This window comes from Poromitra crassiceps (assembly GCF_964638095.1).
Source record: "Poromitra crassiceps genome assembly, chromosome: 6".
Lineage (NCBI taxonomy): Eukaryota > Metazoa > Chordata > Actinopteri > Beryciformes > Melamphaidae > Poromitra > Poromitra crassiceps.
Genome location: NC_139627.1, coordinates 42880677 through 42894661, shown reverse-complemented (window position 1 = coordinate 42894661; position 13985 = coordinate 42880677). Strand labels below are relative to the sequence as shown.

General features: G+C 46.4%; 2 protein-coding genes across 2 annotated transcripts in view; one reads left to right on the top strand and one right to left on the bottom strand.

The window, feature by feature from the left end:
* Positions 1-13662, top strand: part of LOC310778743 (kinesin-like protein KIF2A) — a gene marked incomplete at both ends in the record, with an annotated part of 48923 nt that extends 35261 nt beyond the window's left edge. Inside the window, 2 exons of the mRNA XM_083639201.1 lie at positions 11785-11884; positions 12077-13662. Coding sequence (XP_083495327.1) covers positions 11785-11884; positions 12077-13662 — 1686 coding nt within the window. The remainder of the gene's footprint in view (positions 1-11784; positions 11885-12076) is intronic.
* LOC310777903 (E3 ubiquitin-protein ligase SH3RF3-like) overlaps positions 1-13985 on the bottom strand; it is a gene marked incomplete at both ends in the record, with an annotated part of 141268 nt that overhangs the window by 116360 nt on the left and 10923 nt on the right. The window lies entirely within an intron of this gene.

Sequence of the window (13985 nt, the reverse complement as noted above, 5' to 3'; positions counted from 1 at the left end):
CCTCTGGAGCTCGCAGAGCTCCAGGCTGCCTCCGGGGCTCGACTCTGCTGCAGCCCGAGGTCGGGTGCAGGGATGTCGGGCAGGCAGCAGTGTATCGCGCACCCCCTCTGGAGCTCACAGAGCTCCAGGCTGCCTCCGGGGCTCGACTCTGCTGCAGCCCGGAAATGATCGTGGACTTAATGTTAATCAAAAACGGCCACACTCATAACGGTAAGGTGTGTTTGACCTAGCTAGAAATAACGTTAATGCACTCGCATTTCAGCGTGGTTACAGATGTAGCTGACGCTAGCTAGCTACAGTAGATTTTTGGAGGCTATAGCGTTAACGTGAATGTCATGATAGTGAGCGTAGTGTTATACTGTATATTATACATAATCCAGATCATATTCCAGATGCAACCTAGCTAGATGTTAAGCTCCACACTGCTGTATGAGTACAATCAAATCTATCAAGCCTTGATATCATATTCCAACGTGAATTCAGCTGAGGGGTTCGCTCCAGAACGAGACTGTTGCATTCAATATTTGTACACGTGTTTCTGACTTGGATTGATTAATCAAAATTTTCAAAATCTTTACTACTGTACTGTCCATTAATAATGACATCAGGTGACAAGCTGAAATGTCAATTCGTATAGCAAATCTAGGTAAATTTCAGACTTTAACGTAGTGTCTTGTCTGAAGTGAATACAAGTGACCTATATTTTTCAATCCTGTCTTTGAATAAAAGTTGTACATTGTTATACTTGAAAACCATGTCTTTGCTCCCTTTGTGTTCACAATTACAACAAATCTGTATGGTTTATCTGTTGGCATTAAACCGTGGTATTTCCTTGGGTGATATTCCATATTTGTCATTAAACCTAGCTGTTCACATCTGCATTTTATACAAATTGGGCTAAATTTGCAATGATGAATCAAAGCCACGTGAGATATTAAGTAGCCTACTTTTATTAAAAAACAAAATAAAATGCAAAGAGAGGTTTCCTTCTCTAACTATTGGTGCGTTCACAAAATATTTACACAATGAGATTTTTTTATAAATAATCTTTAATAACGTGGATAATGATGACATCTGCAGCTGCTGGACGAGAGACAGAAGAAACTACGAAACCGAAGATTGGAGCAGAGGACATGACTACAGAGAAACTTAACCGACCAGCACTCTGCTTCAATCAATGAATGCTTATAAATAAACCATACACATGAGAATTACCGTTAACGTTACAGCATTTAATAACATAAATATGGTGATATCTGGTGGTCTGAAATTACTCTATCTACAGTAGGGTAACTGGCTCCTATTGTGTCTTATTATTGTAACGTTTGAATCAGCGTTTCATAGCTATAATAGCCTAATGTTACAGTAGCCTGGATGACGTTAGATAATGCTACCCAGCCTTCCAGCATTTATCTTCCATAATGCATTAAATCATAATCACAATGCTATGAAGACATTAGCTGATCACCACAGAGCTGCACAGACAAGTTTATCAGATAATTTCGCCGTAAAATGTGTCCAGGTGATCAGCTCTGAAGCCCCGGCTTGTATGGTCCGCTAAAATCCGATTTCGATATAGGTGTTATTTTGATCAACAGACCTAGCATCACATTCAGTTTAAGGATCCTTATGTGGAAACATTTTGAGAACCACTGTTTTGAAGTACTATTACTATAGCTGTTTTCATTCTCACATGACAATACAACAGAAGAGTATCAAACAAAAACATTTTTATTCAGTTCCATTCAAAAAAGTACAATTTGAGTATGAACAGTACAACATGCAGTACAACATGCAGTACAGTATGGAAAGAATATGAAGTTCTGTTGGCTGCCATTAACCTCACAAATCAACCATTGCAGCCGGACTGGTCATTTGGTTCAGCATCAACATGGGCTGAGAGATTGAGTAGGCTAAATAAACAATACACATGAGAATTACAGTTAACGTTACAGCATTTAATAACGTTAATTTTCGTGTACCCGATGCCAGGATATTTTGTCACTTTGTTTTCATCAAGTTCTCTGGACTTATATACACAAGCTCACAGCGTCCTAACAGGTTAACGTTATAATCTCAGAAGAGATTGAGTAGGCTAAATAAACCATACACATGAGAATTACCGTTAACGTTACAGCATTTAATAACGTTAATTTTCGTGTAGCCGGTGCCAGCATATTTCGCCACTTTTTCTTCATCAAGGCCTCTGGACTTGCATACACAAGCTTGCAGCGTCCATGTCCTTGTCTTTATCATTCACCCCACCGATCTGCAACGCCTTGATTCCCAGATTAGAAGCCTCGCGTATCTGGTCCTCCATTAGCGCATTTAACGGCGACACAACAATACAGTAGCTGTAGCTGTTCATATCCATAGCTAGTAGCTAGCTCGGGAGCTATGCTTTGGAAAGACCAAAAGCTAATGGCTAGCCGCTGCAGCTGTTATACGTCATTGACAAAGACGCACTCTCTGATTGGCCGATCACGGCAGGACTGATGTTGGCAGTCACGCCGTCACTCATTGGCTGCGGGGTGGCTGCGGGTCTGCGCGAGTCTTTCAATCGCCGCAGAAATCGATTTGAATGGCCCGTTCGCTAGACGATAGTGACTGGGAACTGAGAGAGCAGGTCACGTGGTGGCTGGGTTTACCTAGGCTACATTTAGACAGCCTGATACAAGTGACCCAATTCAGATGTGTTGCTCGCATGTGGCACATTTATGAATGTGTAAGCAGGAAGAAAGCACATGGATCCGGATATTGTCAGGTCTGCGCCACCATGCGTTTATTCTTCATGTACGCATGCAGGTTTGTTTAAGTGAAGCAAGTGTCAGCACACACATATCAGATATGGGTCACTTTCTAAAGTAGATGTAAGCAGAAGGTCCACAAAATTGGATATGGGCAAAAAGTTGGATATACCGGTATATTTTATATACCGATACCAATACCGGTACTGCTTATCGATACCGATACTTATCGATACTCTTATGTATAATACTACTCTCCATAATTTGGTGCAAGAAATAAAGACATGACATGAAAAGATGTGAAAAGCTTCAACAGTTATTTTGTTATTACTTAGAAGGCTTATTTCACCGCTGTGAATATTATGATATTAAACCTAGGTCACCTATATAGTAGAAATATGCAATTATTTTTGATATTGGAGCCCTTTGACCAGAGAAAACATCTGTAGTTTTCCCCATATCACCTACTACATGTACAACACCCAGAATGCATTGCGCACATCACTAACTATAGAAACCCGACTAGGGATGTCACGATACTATCATTTCTACTTCGATACCGATACCCAGGAAAATATCGATACTCGATACCATTTTCGATAATTGTATTGATACTTTTCGATACTATCGACCCTAAACCCGGCACCATGACAAAGTTGGCTGTAGGGATGTAAAAAGTCCTGCTTTAAAGGTTTGTTCGGAGTAGTGTTTGTTACCTTTCCAGCTTTCGCGTCTCTGAACCGTAGTCAATAGAGGGGAAAGGGTTAAAGGGGCAAGGCTTCATAGAGCTACTCAAGTCATTTGGTGATTTTCATATCACAATATACGTATATCGCGGAAATAAAATATATTGCAATCTCACTTTTTCCCCAATATCGTGCAGCCCTAGCTAGGATCTGGACACCTGGCTGTCGATTGGTGCATGTCTAATAATTATTACTTCAATTTCATATGAAGCCATTCTGTTTGAAACGTCTTGGTTTGACCTCACTCTCATCTGCATATCACAATAGGGCAGGCAGGGAGTGAGGGGGTTAACCCTTAACCCAATGCCCCAAATGTCTGTGTGTCTGTGTGTGTGTGTGTGTGTGTGTGTGTGTGTGTGTGTGTGTGTGTGTGTGTGTGTGTGTGTGTGTGTGTGTGTGTGTGTGTGTGTGTGTGTGTGTGTGTGTGTGTGAGATGAGGGGATGGGGTTGAAGGGATTCCACCCAGAAACCCGTGGGAATAGCAGCCAAGCTGAAGCTCCAACGTTTATTTAGGCTTTAACACCCATTAGCTATCCAACCCCCTCCCCCCACACACACACACACACACACACACACGCGCGCGCGCGCGCGCGCACACACGCACACACACACACACACACACACACACACACACACACACACACACACACACACACTTTCCAATACAATATGATCAAACTGCAACCCCTTCAATAGTAGACTAGGGCTGGACCCATGATATAATGAGGCCCATATTGCATTATTACATTTGAGGGTGTGCTTTACTGTCATTATTGGCACTTCAGTGATATAATATCCAGACGGCACGGTGGCTCAGTGGGTAGCCCTGTCGCCTCACAGCAAGAAGGTCGTGGGTTCGAATCTCCACCCCGGACCCTTCTATAGCCATTTCCACGCATGAAGTCTGGACCATGTCCGGTAAATCTGGCCTGGGTGTTTGAGGGATCGTTGTTTTTCCATACATAAGGAAAAGGTCCATGTTGTGTGTGTGTGTGTGTGTGTGTGTGTGTGTGTGTGTGTGTGTGTGTGTGTGTGTGTGTGTGTGTGTGTGTGTGTGTGTGTGTGTGTGTGTGTGTGTGTGTGTGTGTGTGTGTGTGTGTGTGTGTGTGTGTGTGTGGGGGCCAGTTCGGCGGGGAAATATCTGGCGACTGGCACTTAGGGAACTCCCTGGAGAGAGAGCGCATAAAGGAACTGAATAGACTACTTGCACAACTCCACTACTTCCTGAAATGAGTAGGGCATCTTGGTTTCCTGTCCTACACTATTGGATGAACTAATTCATGTCAGGTGTGCCTGATCACTGTTGTTGTGACTGCAGCAGTAAGGCACACCTGACATTAATCAGTTCATCCACAGGAAACCACGATGCCCTACTCATTTCAGGAAGTAGTGGAGTTGTGCAAGTAGTCTATTGGCACCCAATGCCCAAAACGCACGCACAGGTCTCCATACACTGCATCCACCACAACACGAGATCTCTGCCCAACACTTTTCTCCACTACTCCATAACGCACACGTCTCACTGCGAAGTTCCCGATGCATTTCCGACACATTCAGGTGATAACGTGGGGTGGCAATGTGCCGAAAAGTGAGCGCTTGCCTTGTTACATCGCCCAAAATCCGCCAGTCAAAACAGTGGTCGCACTAACGTTAAACGGTGGATGATTTTACAAGTGGCATTCAAGTCATATCTGACTAGTTTTCTATTTGTTTCTCCCCATAAAAGTTATGTCTCGAATATATAATGCAACACTATCAACCTCTTGCATTTTCACAAACAAGACAGACAGGTCGGGAGGAAAAGAAACCCTTCAATCCATTTGCAGCACTTGAGGAGATGCATCTTGTGTTCGTGAGTTTGCTCATTTAATTCAATGATATGTGCGAAGTGAATGATTAATTAATATGCGTGAATGTTAATAGCGGGCACTTATCATCCAATAGCCTAATGCAGTATCACCTCCTTGCATTTTAACTTTCAAACTGGCAGATGGAGGAAAAGAAACGATTCAACGTTTACTTGTTTACTCACCAATTAGGCTCTCTTCCAAATAATCCAGCCATGTAGTCCATTCATGAAATTATTAAATAGCACGGGGACATTAATGGTTTGTAAAAGTGTCATTTCACGGCATGTTCTGGAAAATGAGCTGGGAGCTGCTAAACTAGAGCCGCTCTGCAGCGATGTGGACCCTGTCCTAGAGGCTGGAGGTGGTAATGTTCCGCAGTTGTGGGAGCGCGCTCATAGCGGATCATTGTTGCTAAACATGCAGGCCGACGGGGTAGCGTGAGGGAATGTTCAGGAATTCACTGCATGTTTAGAAATGGTTCATGTGGAGTTAGCATGTTCTCCCCGTGTGTTTGCCTTGTGTCCTCCGGGTGCTCCGTTTTCCTCCCACAGTCTCTAAAGATATGCTGCCTTTGTGTAAAGCCCTTTGAGACACGCTTGTGAAAGGGGCGATAAACATAGTAACTGAGCTGAAATAAATATCCATATATTATCAAGACCTAGTGTGTGTGTGTGTGTGTGTGTGTGTGTGTGTGTGTGTGTGTGTGTGTGTGTGTGTGTGTGTGTGTGTGCGTGTGTCCTCAGAATGCTATGTATTGTAAAGGTTTGGGAGATATAGAGATTAACGCTGAATAGCGCTATAGAGCAGTAAATCCCACTCTGTGCGTGTGTGTGTGTTTGTGTTTGTGTGTGTGTGTGTGTACGTACAGGTGTGTGTGTGTGTGTGGGGGGGGGGGGGGGGGGGGGTAATACACTATAACAAAAGACAGGTTCCAAGGGATCATTACAGGGATTGGTAACAGGCTATTTCCTTTTGGGAGCCCACACCCTAATCCTTACAAGCACACGCACAAGCACGCACACGCACACACACACACACACACACACACACACACACACACACACACACACACACACACACACACACACACACACGGAAATGACAGGGCAGAGCAATGTCTCATTTTGGAGATAGAAGTGGGTGGCGTTGTCACTAGGGTATGTTGTCATGGTAACTAATACAGGTAAGGAGGATATCAAAGGTTGGGATGGGGTCACATTGTCTTTGATGTCAATAGAGAGGCAAAGTGACCGCCTACTTCCTGCTTCAGCACTGTACCAGATTTTCATCCGCCATTTATTTTCCCATACACATTTCGTAAAATGCGTATAAAAAGTTTTACTGGTTCAAACCAAACGGTACAGATATATTTAGAAACAGGAGAGATCGCATAACATTTCACTGGGACCAAAACGTTAAAAAAAATGCGGGTTTAAAGAAAATATTTCTTCGATTTTTTTGTTTTGGTCCGAGTGAAAATGTTCTATGGTCATGGCTAACCCAAAACCTAACCTCTCCCACCCCCACGCCTAAACCTAAGGTCGGCATTGCGGCTTCTATGTTCCCCGGTCCCACAAAAACGGGGAACATAGGACCCGGGGAACATAGGACCCGGGGAACATAGGGATGACCCCGTCTCTCCCGATTATATCGTTAGCTGAACCGTTTGGTTCAACGAAGTACAACTATTTTATAAGCATTTTACGACATGTCTATGGGAAAATAAATGGCGGATGAAAATCTCTGGTACAGTGCTGAAGCAGCAAGTGACGTTCCACTTTGCCTCTCTATTAGTACAACTAGTGCAGTGCCCGTTCCCCTACCCCTTCCTCACTTGGACAAAGTGCAGTTCACTCTACCAGTCCATAGTCTCTGCAGGGAAGATTTATAACACATGATGATGTCACAGCATCAGTGATGTCATAAATCCTCATCACCGATCGATGCATCATCAGTGATTTATGACATCACCGATGCTGTCACAATGGCTCCGTGCATAAGTGATTTGGGACAGACCCTGATGACATCACAATTGCCCAAGTGACATAATTAATGACATCATCAAGTGTGTGTCTGTCTGATGTCAACATTTGAGATCACTCACTGATGACATCACAACTCCTCAAGTGGCATCCCTAAGGTCTTTCACACCGGCCATGAAAGCCGAAAAATGCGCGGAAATTAGGATTCGCGGCTCCGATGTGAAAGGCATAAACGCGCGTTGGTGGGTAATTCTTGTACGCCTTTTGTCCCGGCACCAAAGGTTGTCACATCGCCGTATTGGCGGACAACCCGCCTCCACTTGAAAGGTCGTCGCAGCGAGCCGGAAAAGGTGCGAATGGTCAGCTCATTCATAAAAAAATTACAGGGGAAATCACCTCATGTATCAAGAAAGTGACGAGTGAAAGTAAAACAAGACCAGGAGACCTGGTTATGCCAGACCCAGAAGGAACAAATTCCTAGTAGGCAACACACCTACAAACCACTTTATAAGTTAAAAGTATAAATCATTTTAGGCATTTTGTGTGTGTGTAGCATTTTGTGTATAGGGGTATTTGGTTGTAGATTTGTGTATAGGCTAGACCAGCAAACCTTCCAGTCTGATTACATTCACCTGTCCCTTGTCAGTCAGTGAGTGCACAGAATATGGGCAGAAGGGCTTTTCCTCCCCAGCCATTCAGGAACGCTTCAGATTTCAACCACCAGGGGCAACAGAGTAGGTCTGGTTTTGAGACCAACACACCTACAACAAACCACTTTATAAGTTAAAAGTATAAATAATTTTAGGCCGTATTAACATTTTGTTGGAATTAAATGGGAATACAGCACGGTGGGGGTGTATAGGGGTATTTGGTTGTAGATTTGTGTATAGGCTAGACCAGCAAACCTTCCAGTCTGATTACATTCACCTGTCCCTTGTTGATTAGACCCTCATTGATTTTACTTGCTCACCTGACCTGACCAACGCAGCTTCCCAATGCAATTTGAGTGGCTAAAACATTTTCAACTCATGAATGTTACAAGTGTGTTGTGGGTTTATGGTTGTGTAAATATGATCAATTGCTGTCATACTATTGATTGCCATCTCATTAATCAGTTGGCTGTAGGTGATATTTATACAAATTACCTTCAGGTGTTGTGGGCCCTCTATTGCCCTCTAATGTACTGTAGTTAATGACCACATTTAAACATGTCTTTCTTTTAACTATTCCATAAATAAATAAGTATGATCTAATATGATCTAATGGCCAATAATGAACCAAACTAGGCACCACAATTACAACAAGTACAGATCCTGTACAGTTACACGGCACATGTTTAAACCAGTTGAATTAAAGGTAATTCAATGTTTGTTAGTGTGTCCCCATTCACTGCTGGTTCAAATGGTAGCAAGTCCAGACCTGCTCTGTTGCCCCTGGTGGTTGAAATCTGAAGCGTTCCTGAATGGCTGGGGAGGAAAAGAGGGACAGACCGACAGACCGACCGACCGACAGACAAAGCCTCCTGTAGGCCGACCCCCTGGGTCTGGCAAACAATTTTCTTTTTCTTTTTTTTGGGGGGGGGGGGGGGGGGTAGGTCGACCCCCCCTCCCAACCCGGGATGGGGGCCACCGAGGCCGGGACGAACCTCTGCATGATAGAGCGGAGAAAAAAAAAAGTTAAAAAAAAATATTTTTTTGGCTGGGGGGGGTAAACCCCCTCCCAACCCGGGAGGGGGCCACCGAGGCCGGGACGAACCTCTGCATGATAGAGCGAAAAAAAAAAAAAAAAAAAAAAATTGGGTGGGGGGGGGGGTGGGTAGGTCGATCCCCCTCCCAACCCGGGAGGGGGCCACCGAGGCCGGGCATACCTCTGCGCCATGACGGGGGTCCGTCCTGGAGCACCAGGACCCCTGGGTCTGGCAAACAATTTTTTTTTTTTTTTTTTGGGTGGGTGGGTGGGGGGGGGGGGGGGGTAGGTCGACCCCCCCTCCCAACCCGGGATGGGGGCCACCGAGGCCGGGACGAACCTCTGCATGATAGAGCGGAGAAAAAAAAAAGTTAAAAAAAAATATTTTTTTGGCTGGGGGGGGTAGACCCCCTCCCAACCCGGGAGGGGGCCACCGAGGCCGGGACGAACCTCTGCATGATAGAGCGAAAAAAAAAAAAGAAAAAAAAATTGGGTGGGGGGGGGGGTGGGTAGGTCGATCCCCCTCCCAACCCGGGAGGGGGCCACCGAGGCCGGGCATACCTCTGCGCCATGACGGGGGTCCGTCCTGGAGCACCAGGACCCCTGGGTCTGGCAAACAATTTTTTTTTTTTTTTTGGGTGGGTGGGTGGGGGGGGTAGGTCGACCCCCCCTCCCAACCCGGGATGGGGGCCACCGAGGCCGGGACGAACCTCTGCATGATAGAGCGAAAAACAATTTTTTTTTTTTTTTTTGGGTGGGGGGGGGGGGGTAGGTCGACCCCCCCTCCCAACCCGGGAGGGGGCCACCGAGGCCGGGACGAACCTCTGCATGATAAAGCGAAAAAAAAAAAAAAAAAAATTTGGGTGTGGGGGGGGGGGGGTAGGTCGACCCCCCTCCCAACCCGGGAGGGGGCCACCGAGGCCGGGCATACCTCTGCGCCATGACGGGGGTCCGTCCTGGAGCACCACACGAAAAATGGAAAAAAATGGAAAAAAGCTCCATAAAAGGAGGCTCTCATCCCGCTCAATCTATCCGCCAATAGTGCATCCCAGCCTGGATGACTCTTGCACGGTCCCCCTGTGTACCTCCAGGGAGGAAAAGAGGGACAGACAGACCGACCGACCGACCGACAGACCGACAGACCGACCGACCGACAAAGCCTTCTGTAGGCCGACCCCCTGGGTCTGGCAAAAAGTAGACTGATAGACAGACCTATCTCCACACACCACACTGTGCGAGGCAGCGCTTCATACGAATCGCTCATAAGATCGTGGTGTTTTTGCAATGTCAGCGTAGGTAATTATTATGTATATTAACTTTATTACAACTTTGGCATGACAATATCTGCTGCTTTACCTTAACACAGTGTGAGTGTTACAGTTACAACAGCCAACTAGTCCGCTGCTCTCGCTTCAGGCAGCCTCGCACTGTCCCCCTGTCTAGTGCAGGCTGCGGCTGAACAGAAAGCACTGAGGTGAGGTGTCAAGATTTCATCTCTGAGCTCTCTGATAGGCTATTGCTTGATGTGTAACCAATCAGATAGCGCTGTGGGCGGGACATTGCTCCAGACACAGAACTACTGTAGGAGGGGATTCTTCCAGGTGCAGCAGCCGCAAATTAGCGCATTTTTTTATTAAGTTATGATATCGGCAAACAGCCAATGAAAATGCCGATACAGATCTCCTCAGCGGACTAGGAGAAGGAGGAAAGTCTGTTGTTGAATTGAATTCGTTCATCATACAGTAGCCTAGGCTACACTAACCTATGAAAATATTAATTTGGGCTAGGAGGAGCTGGAAATCCCTCTGCTCGCCTTTCAATGCGGGAGCGGGGGATTTCACCTGAAAGTACAGAGCAGCACGGTAATGTGGCCGTGCTGCTTGGCTCTGTGTGAAAGCAATTTCTGTGGCGAGGCGGCTGGCTTTACGGGACTCCTAAACGGCTATTTTTCCGCGATCTGTGTATGAAAGAGCCTCCTGATAACATCACTCACTGGTAACATCACAATTGGGTCTCTGACATCACCGACAACATCACAATGTCTATGACATCATCAGTGTCTGTCATAAATCACTGATGAATCACAATTGCTTAAGTGACATCACTATGACATATTATATGACATCACTGATGATGTCATAATGTCTATGACATCACTGACAATGTCATAATGTCTATGACATCCTCAATGGGACATCATCAGTGGGTATATGACAACATCAGTTACCACTGGCCACCACTCGACAATGATGACAATGACATCATCGTTCCGGCCACTAAACGACGATCATGGGGCTGGGACCCACAGAACAGACAGTCCAGTCCATGCCATAATGGACACACATGTCACTTATAGAAGCGGCTACACCGCTTAAAAAATGTGTGCTCAGAGGGGGCATGCCCTCTGAGGTTATAGACATTGTGACATTGTCAGTGATGTCCTAAATCACTGATGATGTCATAGACCTTATATGCTAATGATGGCATAGACATTGTGACATCTTCAGTGATGTCATAAATCATCACGGCTGAGGCTATATAAGTGTGGGAGTATAATTATGACAGGTACTACTACATTATTTGACTCAGAGCAGTCAACTAAACACCTGGACTCAACATTGATCAATCCAGCGTGAGCCAGTACAAAGTACAAACTCCAAGTATGCCCAAAAGCAAGGGACCACCACTCGCCAAGCTCAAGAAATTGGCAGATAAGCCTATTATAAACAGAGGTTTGCGCTTAGCGCACTCAATTCTATATGTAAAACCTAAGGCTGAGTACCCGCCATGGGAGAACAGAGCTGCAGCAGTGGGAACCCCTCGGGCCTGCCCCAGCCAACACAGCCAAGCTGCAGAACCTCCCCCCCGGGCCTGTCCCAGCCACCACAGCCAAGCTGCAGAACCTCCCCCACCAGCCACAGCACCCCAGCCTAGCTTTGCACGCTCCATCCTATCTGGCAAACATCAGGCTGAGAAGCCACCACGGGAGAGCAGAGCTGACATACTGGAAAACACCTGGGCCTGTCCCAGCCGACAGAGCCAGGCTGCAGAACCTCCGCCACCAGCCATAGCACCCCAGCCTACACAACAGACCATGCTACAGCACGATAATGTGTGGAGGAAACCCAACTGTGTGAAGGAGGTGGAGAAGCTGCAGGAGAAACGAGAGAAGAGACGACTTCAACAGCAAGAGATCAGAGAGAAGAAGGCACAAGAGATGGATGTCACTATACCTAACTGTGAGACCAACTATGAGATCATGTGTATGATCAGGGACTTCAGAGCCAGTCTGGACTGCAGGCCCCTGACCACCTCCTATCTGATAGAGGAGCACAGGATATGTGTATGCGTGAGGACACGTCCCCTCAATAAAAAAGAGTTGGCGATGAAGGATCTAGGTGTGATCAGCATCCCCAGTAAGGATGTGGTAATGGTCCATGAGCCCAAGCAGAAAGTTGATCTGACCCGCTACCTGGAGAACCAAACCTTCCGGTTTGACTATGCCTTTGATGACACTTCCACCAATGAAACGGTCTACAGGTTCACTGCTCGGCCGCTGGTCGAAACCATTTTTGAGCGGGGAATGGCAACCTGCTTTGCATATGGGCAAACTGGAAGTGGAAAAACACACACTATGGGAGGGGACTTTTCAGGGAAGAACCAGAACTGCTCTAAAGGGATCTATGCACTAGCAGCAAAAGATGTCTTTCTCATGTTGGAAAAGGAAAACTACAAGAAGTTAGACCTCCAAGTCTTTGCCACATTTTTTGAGATTTACAGCGAGAAGGTGTTTGACCTGCTAAACGGCAAGGCCAAGTTACGGGTCCTGGAGGACGGGAAACAGCAGATCCAGATTGTGGGGTTGTACGAGACAGAGGTTAAATGCACAGAGGACGTCCTCAAGCTTATCGAAGTGGGAAACAGCTACAGGACTTCAGGTAAGACCTCGGCCAATCCCCACTCGTCCCGAAGCCACGCTGTGTTCCAGATTATTCTGCGCGGGCGGGGAAAGATGCACGGGAAGTTCTCGTTTATTGACCTGGCAGGGAATGAGAGAGGAGCGGACACATCCCACGCTGACCGCCAGACTTGCCGGGAGGGAGGTGAGATAAATAAGAGCTTGCTGGCTCTCAAGGAGTGCATTCGTGCGCTTGGCCGCAACAAACCCCACACTCCCTTCAGAGGCAGCATACTAACCAAGGTGCTGAGGGACTCCTTCATCGGAGAGAACTCCAGAACATGCATGATTGCGACCATCTCTCCTGGGATGGCCTCATGTGAAAACACACTGAACACACTGAGATATGCCAACAGGGTGAAGGAGCTCACAGTGGTCAGTGATGGAGAGCCATCAAGGGGGCCCCATCGTCCAGCAGGTGGAGGTGTTGGAGGCTCACTGGTCTCTCAGATGGTGGAGATGGAGGAGCAGGTACTGGAGGACCACAGGGCTGTGTTCCAGGCATCAATTCGCTGGCTGGAATATGAAAAGGTCCTTTTGGAAATGGCAGAGGAAGTTGACTACGATGTAGAGACATACGTGACCCAACTAGAACAGATCCTGGATCAGAAGATAGACATTCTCACTGACCTAAGAGATAAAGTCAAGTCTTTCCGTTCTGTACGCCAGGAAGAGAAGCGTCATGCACTATAGACACTGCCATTGAATGTCACTGTTTGTTCTGATTTACCCTCAGCTACGATTTTTGGTCTCACTCTGATCTCTTTGCTGTACAGGCTCGCATTGCTTCTTGTTCTCTGTCCACTAAACCAAAGTGCTGCCAGGCTGTTCTCCCCTCTCTCTAGTCTCAAACCTGTCTCTATTCAGGACTGATTGGCATGGTGGACCTGGAGTCGTGGCTATCAATCTGTGGGCTACATAACCATGGCTGGATTGACCATTTTCACAGCAGCCATTTTGTGTCTAAAAGGCAGGAAGTAACACAGGTGCAAGCAGAACATTAATGAGGGTTTCCA